The sequence below is a fragment of the Juglans microcarpa x Juglans regia genome, chromosome 6S (assembly GCF_004785595.1).
Source record: "Juglans microcarpa x Juglans regia isolate MS1-56 chromosome 6S, Jm3101_v1.0, whole genome shotgun sequence".
Classification (NCBI taxonomy): Eukaryota; Viridiplantae; Streptophyta; class Magnoliopsida; order Fagales; family Juglandaceae; genus Juglans; species Juglans microcarpa x Juglans regia.
The window spans coordinates 5,869,239-5,887,905 of NC_054605.1; the positions used below are offsets into that span (position 1 = coordinate 5,869,239).

General features: G+C 32.7%; 1 protein-coding gene across 1 annotated transcript; it reads left to right on the forward strand.

Moving 5' to 3' along the window:
- Positions 1 to 546: 546 nt before the first annotated feature.
- On the forward strand, positions 547 to 18,067 carry LOC121236562 (protein IMPAIRED IN BABA-INDUCED STERILITY 1-like). Its single transcript, XM_041133011.1, has 3 exons — positions 547 to 1,326; positions 14,131 to 14,133; positions 18,056 to 18,067. The coding sequence occupies exons 1-3, from the start codon at positions 934 to 936 to the stop codon at positions 18,065 to 18,067; spliced, it is 408 nt and encodes a 135-aa protein (XP_040988945.1). The 5' UTR covers positions 547 to 933.
- The last annotated feature ends 600 nt before the right edge of the window (positions 18,068 to 18,667 follow it).

Below are 18,667 nucleotides of genomic sequence, written 5' to 3' on the forward strand. Positions count from 1 at the left end.
TTAAATATTTTGGATATTTCAGTTTGGTGCATAGTATTGCTAAAGAAAAAAATTATCCACTGCGAATATTGCATAATGCTAGATGCATGTTAGGAACATTCTATCTTATATGTCATGAACGGGGGCAAGTAACCTTGTGTTGCATATCTCGACCCCTCAAATGTCCGTCCGATCCTAAGCAGAATTTAGGAACGTCACATTTTATGTGTTGTGTGGTGTGTAAATAATGAGTAGAATTTTTCAACAAAAAACTCAAAATCCTCTATCAAACAAATAGGCCCCGTTTAGTTACGTAGTTCAGATGAGATGAGATATTTTGTTGAAAGTTGAATAAAATATTATTATAATATAATTTTTTAAGATAATTTTTATTTTAAAATTTGAAAAAGTTGAATGATTTATTATATTTTGTATGAAGATTTGGAAAAGTTGTAATGATTATCTGAGATTTAATGAAATGAGATAGTTTCGTTTTGTGTAATCAAACCAGCTAAAAATCCTTGCCACGCGACGCACACGCTTTTCCCATTGGATGCCGTAAAATGGCATGCCTCAGCAGCTGTCGGGAAGACCTCCTTATTCCCACTCGTGACTCCCATGCACTTCCCTTACGGCATACTCATGTGGCTATGTGGGTGCCGTAGATTGCTGTTATCCTCCATATCTCCCGCAATCGTCGCCAAACTGAAACATACAAAAGAAGCTGAGAGGAGAGAAAAGTGGAAGAAAAGGACGGAAACGAAAAGGAATTTTTGGAATGCTTTTGGGTTTGTGTTGAATCTAATTCATATAACGCTATTTTGCTTCTATACCTTCTCTATTATTCTTAGTCTTGCTTGCTCCTCTATGCCTCAATCTTAGTGGCTTGACTAACGTGGGTCCAGTGAACGCAACTTCTCGGTCGACAGGCGTTTGTTGCCGGCGGTGTAGCAGATGGGTTGCGTCAGCTCCAAGCAGGCAGTGCCGGCGACGCCTGCTTTGGACCATTTCGGTGCGTTCCTGGACAGCAGTGTCGGGTCGGGTAAATCGGGTCGTATACGAACCGGTTCGGGAGAGAATGAGAAGGGGAATGGTAGTAATAATAAGAAAAAGAGTGGCAAGTCGTTGGTGGTGGTGGGGTTGAGTGGTGTCGAGTTGGGTGAGTCCGGGAGACCGAGTTCGAACGTGAACTATTCTTCATTGAGCTTCAGATTGGGGAATTTGCAAAAGTACGTGGAGGTGGAGCACGTGGCGGCTGGCTGGCCTGCTTGGCTCAGTGCCGTCGCCGGCCAAGCCATTCATGGCTGGATTCCTCTCCGAGGCGACGCCTTTGAAAAATTAGAAAAGGTTATTACATGTAAAATGTTCTTTATTCAAGTCATTAACCATTATTCAAAAAGTTTACTCTTTTTTTTATTCATTTTAATTTTGGTCACACTGTTGGAAAGGTTGTAAAATATTCTCCTACAATAGTCTTTTTTGTAGGGGTGGGCAACGGGGTCCGCCCCGCCCCGCATGGAGAGGGCCTAGCGGGGGCGGGGGGCAGGATGACACCAGCGGAGCCCCACCCCTCCCCCGCTTCCCATATATATTTTTTTTATTTATATATATATTAATATATAAATAAATATATTGTATATAGATATATACAATTTATTAAAGATTTAAAATTATATTTAAGTCATTGGATTGTCTTGGCCTCCTAAGGTAGTAAGTCCCACATTAATTAAGAATGACTATTGTATTGCCTTGGCCTCCTATATAAAGGTTGGCTTAGGAGGTCAAATCAATCCAAAATCTGACTCTAATGAGTTTAAGGTTTTTTTATATTTATAAATTTTAATTTATTATTTAAATTATATTATAATTTGGGTCTAAAAAATATTTTTTGACCAAAAAAATTTTTTTTAAACACAATGGGGTGGCCTAAGCGGGGGGCGGGGCGGATGGAATTTTTTCCCCCGGCCCCTGGCACCGGGGCGGGGGGCGGGGGAAAAACCCCCAACCCCCGCATGGTACGGGGTGGGGGGTATCCTCCAGGGGGCGGGGGAAAAACCCCCAACCCCCGCATGGTGTGGGGCGGGGTGCGGGGGAGGGTACCCCCAGCCCCGCATCATGCGGGTATCATCCCTACTTTTTGGTATGTTTTTTCTCCATATTTTTTTAAATTCCTTTGATCTTACTTTGTTTTTTTTTTTTGTCAAGTTTTTTAATAAGCTCGGTTTGGATTTAGAGGGCTCTCAACCAAATTCATATAATTTTATTTTATTGTTATAACTTTCATAAATTTTCATACAAAATATAATAAATAATTCAATATTTTTAAATCTCAAAACAATAATAATATTAAAAAATAATATACTAACAGTATTTTATTCAACTTTTAACTTTTATCTCAATTCACGTTCTAAACTAACCTTAATTATGCAAGACAGAGCTCGAGAAGTGTTTTTTTTTTTTTTTTTTGTAGTTTTATTTCAACATACTTATGATGTTTTGTATATTGACATTTTGGGACCACTTCTGCGATCATTTGATTTCTTTAACCAGTTCTGGTCTTTTTACATGTTTGTCATACATGAAAATTCAGGGAAAATAAACCAGTTTACGTGGAAACGAATTTCTTTAAAAAAAAAAACATGGAAACGAATGCCCGTGCATGCGCATTTACTCATAAGAATAATTATATTCCTAGGCCGGTTCTGATATCACACACCACACGACACTAACGTGGCAAATCCGGTCTAACAGAAGTTCGGTCCAGTAGTTAACTCGAAATCGATTTCCACCCAAGTAGCAAGTACCCAACTTTAGTTACGTCACATACCATCCCTTTTAGATCTGTACCGAGGACCTCCTCTACTCGTTAATGCACGTTAAACACCAAACGAGTCTGCTCCTCGAAGAGAGGAAAAAAACTCAATAAATGGTAAATAGGAACACCAAACTGAAATGTAGCCCATAAAATGTGTGTTGTGAAAAACATAGTGGTTATGATGATTTCCCAGAGATAATGGTGCTGTTTAAAGTAGCATCAAATGAAAAAAGGCAGAGAAACGTTGTGATTTTCAATTTTCCACAACGCACAGAGAGAGAGAGAAGGTGGGTTGAGATATTGTAAAAATGAGACTGCCATTGACATTTTTGTTGTCGGGGTTTTGAAATCATTAATTCCATTTCCAATTGGTCGGTCGTTCTCGGCAGCAACCCCAGACAATGGCGGACGTAGTTCAACTTTGAAGGCCCTCATCTGAACGCGGGTGAAGACGATCAAAAGAAGAATGTGGGGGGAGGTAAAAAAAATTTGAAATCCTCCCAGATTGATTTGGGCTAAAACCAAAGCACGTGCATTTTATAAAAAATAAAAAATAAATAAATAAAAACCACGTCACCCAATATGTAGTTTATGTGGAGAAAATAGCAGATGAGTAGAATTGCTCTTTTAAAATATTAAGTATTCTGTACTTTATTTCAACATGTAACAAAAAATAATATTAAATATTAGAATAAACTTTATTGATCAAATAGTAGCATAAAAATTCATCGAACTAAATGGTATGCAACAAAAAATATCATTAAAAAAAAAAAAAACAAACAAGTCCATGAAAAAAGTTTAAAACGCTATTAACTAAATATCAATGTGACTATGCATATGTACTAGACGAGCAATGTTAGATTTACAAAATGATCTTACAATAATAACTATAAAAATTGATATTACTTAATGCGATACGTTAGATCTATTGTGCACAAAAAGTTGTTTTAAAATCTAATGTATCATATCCAATTACATCAAGATGTAAACATTTTCTCTTTTTAGATTCATTTGTAGATCAAACGTTTTTTATAACAAACTCACACCTACACCTGCGAATCACATGGTCATATTTGTAATCATCGGACAAAGTAGAAAAATATCAGACTTATGTGTACTAGTTATGAGTAATTCTTCTGCTCTGATTCTCTCTAGCCTTGTAAGTCCGTTTTATACATAAATAAAATTACATGTATAATTTAAAAAATGATAAAGGGTATATATGTCTATGGACGGTGCTACGTCCACCCAGCTTCGGCTGGGAGCTACCATTAGGCATAATTGGTCTTTTTTTTTTCTTTTTTTTTTTTTTTGTACATGTATGTTTTAACACTTTTAAATATTTAAAAAAAATAAAAGAAAATACAATATTATTAAAAAATACTTCCTTAATCACTAAGTAAAAAAAATTAAAAAATAAAATAAAAAATTCCAATGATAACATTACGAGGTAAGAACTAGCGGTGAGAGTATAATTTTCCTATGTCTATTTCAAACAAAAAAAGACCCTTTCATCGACCTGGAAATGTGGATTCTCACTTCTTTGGAAGACAATCCACATTCTCTTGAAATGGAGGTTGGTATAAGAATTCAAATTCCCATGATCATCTAGATTCCTTCTTATAAAATCTAGCCAAATCCTTCCCAGAAATCATAAGTATACTATGAGCTATCATTGGAACAATGAAGTACTTCAATATTGCTTGGTTTCTACATGGAGAAGGTCCCTTACCGATTGAGGAGACATTTCTCGAACTTCTATTTCTATGGACATGGAATGTAATATTCAAGCTGGGCCTTGGTCCAGCCCAAACCAGAATATACTAGCTCCCTGAGAAAAGACTATTAACATCATTTTTTACGGTTGCATTTGTGCACATCGAGTACAACCCTGCAAGGTATATATATCATATGTAATTCTATATATAACCGTGAATTGCATAAACATCGCATAATCATTTTGAAAAAGAAGTGAAGTCTTTTTGAGTGGTTGTCATTTAAGCGATAGACATATGAAGCCACTTAAAACGAATAGTATTTGTGACTAAAGATTACATAATATATGACAAAGAGTAACATTATTCGAGCGAGTTCACTAGCAAATTAGTCTACACCTTCAGCTTCTTTCAAACTCCAATCATTTAAGCTTAAGCTGTTCTAAAATCTTGCTAAATACACATTGAATTATGTATAACTTTTTTATATTAATCCAAAAACGTAACAACAACTTCTTCCATTTGTATATAAGATAAGGACCCCAAACCTAAATCTTTCCTCACTATACAGAACATTGATACGAGTAGAGTATCTTCTGCCACTGATGACAATCAATACCTTGACTAAATCTGAAAGCCAGGATAGATTGCAGTAATTTGTCATGGTCTGCATGGAAGAGTGTCATTGTCGTTCATAATGTGGGAAAATTGCTGTTGGATTAAGAGAATTATGCAATTTATATACAAAGAGTTAAAGCCAAAGTAAAGTACGTACATCCCAATCCAAAGAACACAGCACAGAATCAATCAGCATCAGCAGGTAGCTAGGAAGCATCAAGAGATGAGAACAGGCACAACAGGACTATCTAAAGGATGGTGCATTGGAGTAATCCAACAAAACACAATATCTGTGCAGTGAATGGTGGGCAATAATAGCATGGGTTATTTTGTAATTTAATATCTGGAAAACTGGCTCCCATCATTGTGATAATACGGTGGGAAAAAGCAAGCAATGGGCCATTGTGTCACTACCACTGAAAATGAATGTGCTTGGCCCTTATCCTTGCATTCCTTGATAATAGTGTGCTTCCCTCGATGAATGTTCTCTCTTTTCTTTTCTTTTGGCATCGGGTGTCCGAAAATAACGTTTTGACTAATCTCAGAGATACACAGACTCTTGGCAAAGCATTTCCCGCAAGTAAATGATTCAATGAAAAATCCTCCAGCCCAATAGCCCCTAAAAATTGTTTACAACCAAAGGATTTAAATCTTAGACATGAGGAGAGCATATCCTCAAGTCCAAGATCTTTACCACTTAAATGTTCTCATTTTATTATTATGATTTAGTTTTTTTAAATATGTGATCCCTTCAAATTATTATCCGACTTGTGATCACTCCTCAAATTATCAATTTTGACATTCACGCCCTAAACTTTCAAAGGAACATTGCAACTTATTTGCTAGTTTGGATAACAATTGTCTAATTATAATAATTTAAAAGGAGTTATCGGTATTTTTTCTTTTTTTTCTTCGATTTTTTGTTTTTTGGATGCCCGAAAAACAAAATCTTTGAAGGCAAATGTTCGTCCAAATACATTATACTTGATTATAGGTTCTCACAATTTAGTTGGTAGATAAAATGAAAGAGTTTTGCTACAAATCAGCAGTTGTTCACATCACACACTCCACACATAACATGGAAATTTGTTTTTTTTTTTTGTTTTTCATAAGATGTGTGGGTGTTTTTTATAAGGTGTAGAAGTATTTTTTCATAGAGTGTAGGATATGGAGTGATAAATAGTAACTGATAAGAAGAATTTTTTAAAATAAAAATAGCCTGATTAAGCTAATTAGGCTATTATTGTATAAATTCAAAATAGAAATAGCCTTATTTCTTTCCTCTCTCTTTCTCTCTAATGTAAGGCCGAGCCATATAATATTTATTATTGTATATATGAGTTTGTCAAACAACATTAAATATTCAATTAAATTTACTAACAAGAAACATTTGATTTGAGCAATGCTCCTCAACCTCCACACACCACATTTTTTTTAATTTTTTTAATAATTTTTTTAGTTTTTCTTTTTAAACTAATTCAATTCTTCTATTCATTATTCATATATTAAATATTTGATAAAAGAAAAAAATAATAAAAATTAAAAAAAATTTAGTGTATGGAAGTTATATAAATAGTAAGAGGTTGTATAGATTTTTTCTTAGATTTCTAATCCAAATTTCTTTCCGTAGTCATTTCAGAATGTTGAGATGAAGCATGCATTGAAAATAAAAAATTATAGTAGACAATAGACATGACATGCATGCCACAGATATTATAAGGCCACTCAAATCTCAATCCCTCTTAATATCCGACGTTTTAAACACCATTCAAATACAGATTTTTTTTAATTTTTAAAATTTTTAACTTTTCATATAATCATTATAATTTTCTCAAATTTATAATTAAAACATAAAAAATAATTCAACTTTTTCTAATTCTAAAATAAAAATTATATTCTAACAATATTTTAATTTTATAAATTTATTATTTAATTTTTTCTCTCATTTTTCAAATTCTCGTAAAACATTTTAACTCAAATAAATTTATTACTATTCATATATTATTTTACTACTATTCACGTATCTAAGTCAGACTATGAGCCCCACAGTCCAATTACCTGCAATCTGAACAAGAAATGGTACATATGTCTATTACATTACCATAACAAGTATGTTGTATTCAAAGTTATCACTATAAACTAATTATCATACTCTTATAATAATTGTAAACCTCTACGCTATAATTGCTTCAACAAACACACGATTTTGGAATCACAGAGATCTCTCCGGTCATCTTTCCCTCTGCAACTGATTTCCCCAGTAGATTTCATAATACCGATCACTCTGCACATGGCACGCACTAGTGGCCTCAATCATTTCCTTGGACCTCACTCAACACGTTAATCATCTGACCGTCCATCTATCTTAACTGCGGTCTGATAATAATATAGAGATATGATAATTTTAGATAAAAGTTAAAGGTTGAATAAAATATTATTTTTAATAATATTATTATTTTAAAATTAAAAAAATTAAAATTTTTTATTATATTTTTTATAAAAATATAAAAAAATTATAATCATAAAATAAGATAAGATTTTCACATTCTAAACTGGACCTTACTTTTTTCTTACGTGTTGATCAGAGAGATCATATCCGGATGCATGTAAGCCACGTGGATCCATATGTCCTTTTTGGTCTATCATGCATGTGGCTCTGATTTCTACGACCCCGACGTCTTTTAGATTTTGTTCGTTTTTATAGGTAAAATGAGATAAATTAAAATTAAATAATTAAATAAAATATTATTAAAATATATTTTTTAATATTATTTTTATTTTAAGATTTAAAAAAATTAAATTATTTATTTTATTTTATATTAAAATTATAATAATTAGATAAGATAAAAAGAATTCAAAAGTTTCACCAACTTACTCAATCTTTTTGACCTTTTCTTTTTCTCCTTTATATTTTTTTTTTCGGATTTGCTTGTTTTGCTGGCTTGCTTGTCACCTAGTGCATGACACGTGATGCACGTGATGTGAATTACTGTTTGTTTCGTGAAGAATATACAATGTATTGGTAACATACATTATAGACCACATGATTAGTAATTATTAGTTGTTTGTGACATTAAATTAAAGAAACAACTTTACCATAATCTGTCAGCATAATGAATATAATATATACTCTCGATTAATATTTAATTTTTAAGATGAACGAAAAATAAATATAGTAACATAATGAATGCATATTAATGAGTTTTGTTACTCATCATCATTCCACACACCACATACTACATTTATTTTTATTTTTAATTATTTTTTGTTTGATTCCTCCTAAATAAATTGAGTTATTCTACTTATCATTCATATACTACATATTGTGTAAAGAAAAAAATTAAAAAATCATATGGTGTATGGTATGAAAATGATGAGAAGAATTTTTATTATAAATTGAGTTATTTTATTTTCAAACTGGTAAGTGATGATAGAATTTAATTTATATGATTCGGATTTTAAAATTTATCTTCAAATTAAATTATATCATGTAAATAAGTGTGGTGTATATAATGACTTAAAAATAGAATTTTTCGTAAAAGTATATGAGAAGGGCTTAGGCCCAAAAAGATCAAGCTACGGAAACCCCAGGCCCCTTAGGCGAAAACCCAAAGCAGGCTAGAGGCCCAAACCGGGAGATCGCATATCGAGCCCACAACTATAAGCCAATCGGGAAAGGCTTTGGCACCAAGCTCAGCTACACCAAGAATCCCACCTCGGGACTCGGTGACCTACCGAGCCCTGCCATAAGGTACAGTGCAGACTACTGCTGCTAGACACAGGTGGCTGGGCGTGTCCGATTGTGGGCATGTCAGGCCCGAGACACGTCGCATTCAATGCTTGTCAGGGAACCTAGCACGCAATGATGTGCTACTGGAGGTACGTAGGACGACTCAACCACGACTTGACACCCTGCCAAGACAGGATGGTGGTAGCAGATCTGACCAAGCACGACCTGACATGCCACGATCTCCCTAGGCAGTTAGAGTCGAGGCCTGACACATTGTCACAGCAGGGGGAGTGGCAGAAGGTTTGACCCAAGTACGACTAGACACACCATGATCTCCCTCGACAGTCGAGTCCAAACCAGGTATAAATAACAACCATCCCTCTCATGGGAAGACTCTTTGAACCTTTTACCATTTTTCTTGATTCTCTAAGCTTTTCCCATCACTTGAGCATTCTTCACTGACTTTGGTATCAGAGCTATCCCGGAAGTCATCGGAGCCCATTCTTTCTCCTTGTTGTGAGCTTGGCTGCCGTGGCACTACTCGAACTATAAAACACGACATCATCAATATCATTGTTTAAAGTAAGAAAGAGAAGTGGCTAAAAATTGTTAACAGCAAAGGGATTGAGTGATATTCATTTCTGTAACTGTAAGTATTTTGCATTTTTTTCCTGAATATAGAAATGCTATGAAATTAAATTATTATTTGGTGGGGAAACTAGAAAGCGGTGGCACAGAACTACAGAAGGTCTCGCAGTGATTGGAGCCCTAAAGAAATTGACGCCACAATCTAAAGCAAAGGGGACACCCCTGCATTTGAGGGATCTCAACCAGATATTCTCAACAAGCTACAAGATTTCCAAAACAAAGGGAATCATTCTCCTTTGATTTTGTCAAGCAAAGAGGATTCTATTATTATTATTATTATTATTATTATTATTATTATTATTATTTTAAACTTTTACATAAAATATGATAAATAATTTAAAACTTTGAAATTATAAAATAAAAATTATATTACAATTATATTTTATTCAACTTTCAATAAAATATTTCATCTTATCTCATTTCATCTCATTTGAACTACATAATCAAACAGTTGAAACACCCTCTTTGAGAGCACTGGAATAACACTGGGATGTTAGTTTCTGATGTTAAAAAAATTCACAAGAAGTTTGAGTGCTGATCTGTCAAACTAAAAGAATTATGAACGTAAAGGATGAGAACAGAGATGTATGGTTCAGACAAAATAAAACAGATAGCTAAAATTGAAATGGATCTTGTTCGTTTAAAATATAAAAAAAAATATCGTTCTTTAAGCTTTTAATAAATTATATATATTTGTGTATGTATTAATGTATGATGTACTGTACGGTTGATAAGTAAGCACTGGTTTAACTTTAACCAAAGCATACAATACGCAAACGACAAACATAAATGATAAAAGAAAAGAGTAGGAGATGGCTAGAAGAATAAGGAGACGGAAGAGTGTCGGGTACAGGAAAAAGGTGACGTTGAAAATTGAAATGGTGAGATGTGACGGTGAGTAAGGTGGTGTTTGATTGGTACACTACAAATCGAGGAGACATATCGCTTCCCAACAATTTTGGATCTTTCGAGACTAGGATTCGTTTACTTAAAAAGAGCATTTTCTATAGTTTATTTATCTTATTTTTTAAAATATATTATTAAAATATATATTTTTATTTATTTACATACTAATTTTTATAATAGATTATATATTAACTTATCTATTTTTTTACTATTTCATTTAAATATTATTTTTTCTATAGTTCATTTATCTTATTTTTTAAAATACATTATTAAAATCTATTTTTTTTATTTTACATAATAATTTTTACAATAGACCATATATTAACTTATCTATTTTTTTATTATATCATTTAAATATTATTTTTTAATATTTTTTATTCATTTCAAATATTTCTTCTAACTACCAATAAATTTGCAAATGAGAGATAAAATAATTAAAAATATTTTAGAATTGTGAACAGTATTCTCTACATCTAGATGATTACTGTAACAAAATGTAAAATCAAAATCAAAATACAAAATCCATTGGAAGGATTTTTTGATAAACTTTCTTTATATTTTATAGAAAAATGTATTTTACATGAGCTATTATGAATGCTCTTACGCATACAAGAGGGAAATGTTAAAAATTAAATTAAATATTATTAAAATATAAAATTTTAATATTATTTTCATTTTAAATTTTAAAAAGTTGAATTATTTTTTATATTTTATTTGAAAGTTTAGAAAAGTTATAATGAGTAGATGAGATGAGATGAAGTGAAATAATTTATGAAAACAAACAAAACCTTACAAAAAAAATAATATATATGAAAAACTTTATTTTTAAGCAAGTGTGTAGAACAAGTTAGTAAGATGTGTATAAAATTGTTCAATTATGCGATCGAATCCTTACAACTTATCAAGTCTCTCTCAATGCATATAAAGTCTCTTTAGTTTTTCTTTTGAAAAATAATACTATGTCGTCTAAGTTTATTCCCTTAATTTGATAGTTCATGTATTTTATTTTTCTTCAATTTTTTTTACTTAATGATTAACGAAATAATTATTAATGTATTGATTTTTTTTAAAAAAAGTTTAAAAATATTTAAAAGACATTTAAAAGAAAAGGCAAAAAAAAGTACAATTTAAACTAAGAATATATTAAATAGACAAATTTAAGTGGCATAGTAGCACTATCCTTTTCTTTTATCCCGCATCAATGAATTCAATGATAGTTGAGAAATGACGGGCCAACTTTTTAAGTTGATACTCGAAAATAGAAATTTTAATTGAGAAATTAGGTAACTGATTTTACTTATGTTGTCTAGCAAAACACAAACTTTTTTGTAAGTGAATATGTAATTTTAATATGTGTATGTTTTGCACAGTTCTTTAAAAAATAACATACCTTCTATAAATAATTTTGTCTTTTCATGTGAATTTTATAAGTGTGCTTTAGTACGAGATTTACATATCTCAAAACTATAAAAAACAATGAGTTCCGCTTCACCGGTCCATCTATTGTTGATACTTTAACAGCCTCTACTATAATTCCACCACATCAGCAACTCCACACAAATTAGACGAGGAGCATCGCACTAGATAAAATAGAAATATTTCTGCAGAACCTCGCATTCACCTTAAGCTAGTCGAACCTCAGCCTCAACCTTGGCATCACATAAATCAATTGTTGTCGTCGTCGCCCATCGCCGCACGTCACCAGTTCCGCCACCCTCCAATAATTTCTCCGTTGAGCACCATCTTCATCACCCACCATCTCTCATGTATTATCATGCTAGCTATTTTTTTCCTACTCGATCGTGTTGTTTGCTTCTCTAGAAAAAAAAAATTCTTCTACAGAAAGGATCAGAACAGCAAATTTAGTCCATAAAGCTACCAAAGTTCCACCCATATCTCTATTATTTGTATGTTCGCGGTGAGAAAATAAACATGGTGCTTTTTTTTTTTGCTATGCTCCTAGCTAATAGATCCAAATCCCCTCGTAATCCCAAGTTCCTAACCCTTTCGTGCTAAGAATAGTTTGAAAAACCAACTTTTGAATAGCAACAGAAGACCACTTGCTTAAAATCTTGTGTATTTTAAGACTCAATCGATGAAGATGGAAAAACATGTGCAAAAAGGCACGAACGGCAAAACAAAGTCCATCCCCATTGAATCATTCCCTCATCAATCAAATTTAAAATTTTGAAAGGAAAAAAATCCACTTGAGCAGATCGGCAGTGGACGTGTGAGGCTTCCACTCCGGCGAGCAGATCGATAGTGGTGGACTTGTGAAGCTTCTTTTTTGGGAGAGGAGGAGGCTTCAGTGGAAGGAGGAAGGGTTTTTATGAAGGACATTCTTTCACAGTGATCCATTTGAAAAATTCTACTCATTATCTTCACGCTACACGCTACACATAATTTTTTGAATTTTGAATTTTTTTCTCTTACTAAATGTGTGGTGTATGAATAATAAGTAGAATAATTCAATTAGTTTAGGAAAAAAATTTAAAAAAATAAATAAATATGGTGTCTAGTGTGTGGAGATGATGAGTAGCAAAACTCCCATCGTTTATACGCCCTACACTTATATAAATTATTTTTTCGTTTTTAATTATTATTCTATCGTAATAAATTAGGGACATAAGAAAAATAGTGCTGCTAGTATGCCGCCCAACTTTGACTGCTGGGAGTGCCCACTAGTACAAATTGCACATTTTAATTTTTTTTCTTTTCTTTTTCACATTTTTTAAATATCTTTAAATATTGTTTTGTTTAAAATATATCAATATACTAAAAGTCATTTCCTTAACCATTAAATAAAAAAAAGTTAAAAAAATAAATACATGAGCGATCAAAATGTGGTGACAAACTCATGAGATATACTATCATTTTTCTTAGAAAAATGGGTCAAAACCGCAACAAGGAAAGGAAAAATGGAGAATGAATCTCACAAGAAAAATGCTAACTTGTCCTATAGTTTTGCCTTCATTGTAATTGCTTATGTATTTTATTTTTTTAATTCATGATTAAGGAATTGATTATTAGTGAATTATCCTATAGTTTTGCCTCCATTTTAATCCTCGGGGCTCCAAAGGAAACCCTATTCTCTCTAGTTTTTCTCTCTACACAGTCGCCCCCTAAAAAAGGTCAGATCATAGGAGGGGGGTTGGAGCATTGGCTCCTCCCTCTCTCATCCCTTCCTCCATCATCTCTCCTCCCTCTTCTCTCTAGTTTTTCTTTTATTTTTCTGGTTTTTTTCGTTCACAGTAGGGCGAAATGCAGATTTGTTGTTCTCCAGAGCCAAGCGACCACCACGCGCCTCATCGCAAGATTCTCAAAACATTGATCCTTCATACGAACGAAGAATCTCGTCGAACGGAGCGACACATGAGCCACACGCATGACATCCACGCACCACCGTAAGGGAAACTCTGCTGCCGCCACATGCGGCTTTTCTGGGACGGGGGCCATCAGTTTCTTCAAACCTGACATTTTTCCGTACTTTCAGGGTGGCGCGTGTCCCTCACGTTGTATTTCTTCTAAGGCTGAAAATGCAGATCTACAACTTTCTAAGCTATGATTCGCTATTTTTCCGTGTATCTTTTATATTTTCTGTTATATCCTTTGTTTTAGGTTAAAAAAAAAACACAATCTCTTGGATTTTGTCCATAGAATGTGTCCTCTATTCCGTCTTAGACAGAGTGTAGGGTTATTTTATTCTGTCTTAAGGATAGATTGTGGGGTTTGTTAAATCTATCTTAAGACAGAGTGTTGTCTCTCATATAGTTTTTCTGTAGAGAGTTACAGTAATGGAGTAGACCATGTCAGTTACAAAAAAACTTGTGTATTAGAGAGCCTTAAAAGCAGTAGTTGACTTGTATTCTGTATGTCTCATGTCAAAATTGTAATGTCCTGATATGAATGAATAAAGTTTGTTCTACCTTAAAAAAAAAAAGAAAAAAAAAAAAACTAGACATACACTCAAAGATTTTCCGAAACTCCAAAAAACTCTTATTATTATTATTTTGTTTTTTCCATTTACGCATTTATATAGTTTATCTTCAATACCGACATTATGATGCACATATAGGAGGAGATTCAGCAGAATTGAATTTTTAAGTGTAGTTTAAAAGAACAGTTCAAATATGGTAAATGGTAAAAGGTTATGATCGAATATTTTGACAATTCTGAGAAACAATTATTAGGGAAAATTACTACTTATTGATGATCATAAGTCTTAAGTTGGTAAGAAATGATGAATTTAATTATTTCATTTTCAAAAGTTAGGCTCAAAATAATAATAATAAAATCCGACCACCGAATTTGGGACCATGTTAGAGCATGGAGGATGGACCTTATATGATTACGGTTTATAAATGATCAACTAGACTGAATTTATTTATCCACCAGCTTTAAAAAAATCTTACACCTTACTTCCAAAACTTTCAAATTTGGGAAATTGCACCCTCCAACTACCACTTGTTTTCCCTACATAATACCATTAGCATTTCTCTGAAACTGCAATTAAGTTCTGGTTTGGTATTACAAACCTTTTAAATCATCTCATATCATATTAATATTCAAATATCATTCAAATATAAATATTTTTTAATTTCAAATTTTTAACTTTTTATCTAATTATTACCTAATAATTATAATTTTCTCGAACTTCCAAACAAAACACAAAAAGTAATTCAACTTTTTTAAATTATAAAACAAAAATAGTATTAAAAAAATTATATTCTAACACTTTTTAACTTTATAATTTCTTTATTCAATATTTTCTCTCATTTTTCAAAACTCCATAAAAACCTTAACTCGAACAATTTCATTACTATCCACAAATTATCTCACTACTATTTACAAATTTATTATTTCATCTTATATCATATGTGTAATCAAACGAAGCATAAAAGAAAATAGGCAAGTAAAGTGACAAAATCTCGATCAATTGATAATTGATGGTGTCATGTGTTAACTTTTTATATTTAATGTTAAATATTTGTTAGTTTGAGAATGAAAAATGTATTTCCCCTTATGATTTTTTTTTTTTTGTTTATAAACCCTTAAAATTTTCTTAGAATTCGCTGTCATTAATAACATCACATAAATAATAAATACTTTTTTTCAAACTTTGGTGGAAAAATGGCCAAAATAACTTTTCAATTTTTTTTTTCTTTCCGAGTTTTGGGAGGTCTAGGGCACCTAATGATACTGTAATTTTGTCCAAGTATTCATTAAAAATCTTAAACAAGTGAAGATCCTAATTGAGTAGGTCCGACCGTTCGGAATTTTGGGTGTGATCAGCTTATAATTTCGACTTCCAAGTGCAGAAGTTGTAAAAGTAATACAAAGGTAAATCTCAAGATCAAATTCACAGGGACAATAGGAATTAAGCAAACATTTCATAATCGTAAGATAACATATTACTGTTTATGGTGACAAAAAATTTCGAAAAAAATAAGAAAGCATTAAACTAAAAGATCTAGCAATGAACAAAAAAAAGTAAGAAATGAGAAATAAATTTCAGTCTTCATCATCTTCTGAAGCAAATGTCAAGACTTGCAAGGCTGTAATAACTCTCCGTAGTGGTAAGGAGGTTGATTCATTGAGTAATGAAACTAGCAAGAAAGGTGAAAGTTCTATTTCTAATGCACAAGGTAAAAATTCTGATATTGATGTTTCTTTAGAACCAAAGGTAACTCCTCTGGCACATTTTCCTTAAAGATTGGTTCTTTTACATAAAGACAAACATCATGCTGATATTTTAGACATTTTTAGACAATTGCACATTAACATTCCTCTTCTTGATGCCATTTGAACAAATCCCAACATATGCCAAATTTTTGAAGGATTTGTGTACAGTTAAAAAAAAAAACTTAATCTGAAAAATAAGGCATTTCTCACAGAACAAGTCAACGCCATTATCCAATCCAATACTCCTCCTAAGTATAAAGATTCAGGTTCTCTCCAACAATAGCTTGTGTTATGGGAAGCTCCAAAATAGGCTAAGCACTACTAGACTTAGGTTCTAGTGTTAATTTGCTAGCACATTTCATCTCCAATAATGCTCTCTGCTCTCATTCTTTCCAAAAATGCCCTGCATATAGAAGTATGATATGAGTGTTTAATTATTTTAGAGGCAAATGTGAAACTTTTGTGTGCATAATATTGGAATCAATTGATTTGGAGTCCGATACTAAAATTTGATGTGTAATTAAGTTGTTTAACTCTTATTTGATGAAACATATCATTCACTTAAATAAGTTAATTATGCATTTCCAACACTTTATTAGGACAGGAAGTATTTGGAAATAAGAAATTAGATTTCATCTTGTATTTTAATAGTTTGAATAAATTAGTGTGAAAAGTGCAATTTGTTTTTATATTGAGCAAACGTATGAATGGATTTAAAATGATTATATATATAAAGTTTAAATTACAATACTATCATCGAGAGGGTCCTTTCAACTATCAATAAAAACAATACTAGAAGGTGAGATAGCTACGGCTATGCAACCAATCACTCCATTGGTTGTGGCCCACTGCGCCACAGAATGTGCAAATTGATTTTGAGATCGATCTATTTTTTTAAAGAACCATCCTTTGTGAGAAGCCATGATAAGAGCAATGTCTTCAGAGATGAGAGAAATTTGCCAGACTGAAGATGATCCTTGAATAGCCGTGATTACAAGAAGAGAGTCTCCCTTAATTGTGACATCTGGAAAGTGTTTGTGCTTTGCCATATTGATAGCAAGTTTAGTTGTAAGCGCTTCTGCTACTACTATGATTGTTGTGCCAATTTCCTCTGTCCATCTTTCTATTGCATTCCCTTCTGAATCACGACTTACTGCGGAGGCCAAAGATGATGATGTCTTGACTGCTGCATCAAAAGAAATGCTTACATTGTTGGGATGAAGATTTTGCATAGTAGTGCTTGCTTTTGTATCTGCTTCATTTCCCAAGCCTTTAGATATTCTTGATAAGAGAAACCCAATGTTCTGTTGCTTTTCGTAGGGACAAAATAGTTTGATTATGGACTATATCATTTCTCAGTCTCCAAGTAAAATCCAACATCAAAACTGCAAATAGTTGGAATGGATGCACTTCCTAAGAGCTTAATCCCAATTTTAGCTTTGGGTTGAGAATGAAAGATATCTAATCCTGTATTGTTGTAATTGCCAAGGAAGAGAGATTTAGTGGCCACTTGCTTTGGCTCCACAAGATTCTTGAAATAGGGCATTCAAGAAAGAGATGAAGTAGTGTATGTTCTTACTCATTACACGAAGGGAAACTAAAGGAAGACATAGATGATATGGAGCTCTTTAGTCTTCCTTTAGTGGGGATTATATCCCAACTAATTTTTCATAGAAGGAGCTTATGACGATCATGGATTTTAAGTTTCCAAATCTTCTCTACTGTAATGTTAGGGAAGCTTACTTGGAGAGCAATGCCCATTTTTGCTACCAGGTGGTAGGTTGTTTTAACAGTGAACTTCCCACTTTGATTTTTGATCCATATGCGGCAATCTTCTCTGAAGCTTGAACAAGGCAATGATATTTTTAGAATCTCTCTAATGCATTCATGTTGGAATAAAGTGAGCATTTTTTACAGATTCCAAGAGTGGATTGTTTGGTTGATGAAATCTAAAACTTTAAGGGACAGGGATAAATCCGTGATATGGCTAAGTGGTATTGGTTTGAAGCTTTCTAGTGAAGGTATCCATGGATCAAACCAGGTTCTCATTGATGTTCCATTAAAGATCTGATAACGCATACCTTGTTCTAATAGTTTTTGTGTTTGCAGTATATTTTTCCAGAAAAATGAGTCTGTGGTTTTTGAAGTTGCTTGCCAGAATGTGTTTGTTACCAGATTTTTTTTACAAAAGCTTATGCCACATATTTGTACTTGGTTGACTCATCTCCCATCTCATCTTGGCTAGTAGAGCAGCATTCATGTTTTCCATCAGCCTTAATCCCAAACCTCCTTCTTTTTTTGGTCGACAAATCGATTTCCTGGATTTCATATAGAGCTTGTGCTTTTGATCCTTCTTTGTTCCCCACCAAAAGTTTTTAAAGCTAGTGTTCATCAACCTACACAGATTTTGGTAAAAGATTTATCGACATTTGGTATGTTGGAATTGTACTTGCCATTGTGCGAATTAGCATCGTTCTACCTGCCTGTGATAAGAGTTTTGATTTCCATCCTAATAGCTTATGATTAATCTTTTCCAGCAACTCACTATAGCTTTCTTTCTTGGATCTTCCAAAA

Excerpts from the sequence above, each read along its gene's own strand:
- LOC121236562 (XM_041133011.1), top strand. The coding sequence starts at position 934 with ATGGGTTGCGTCAGCTCCAAGCAGGCAGTGCCGGCGACGCCTGCTTTG.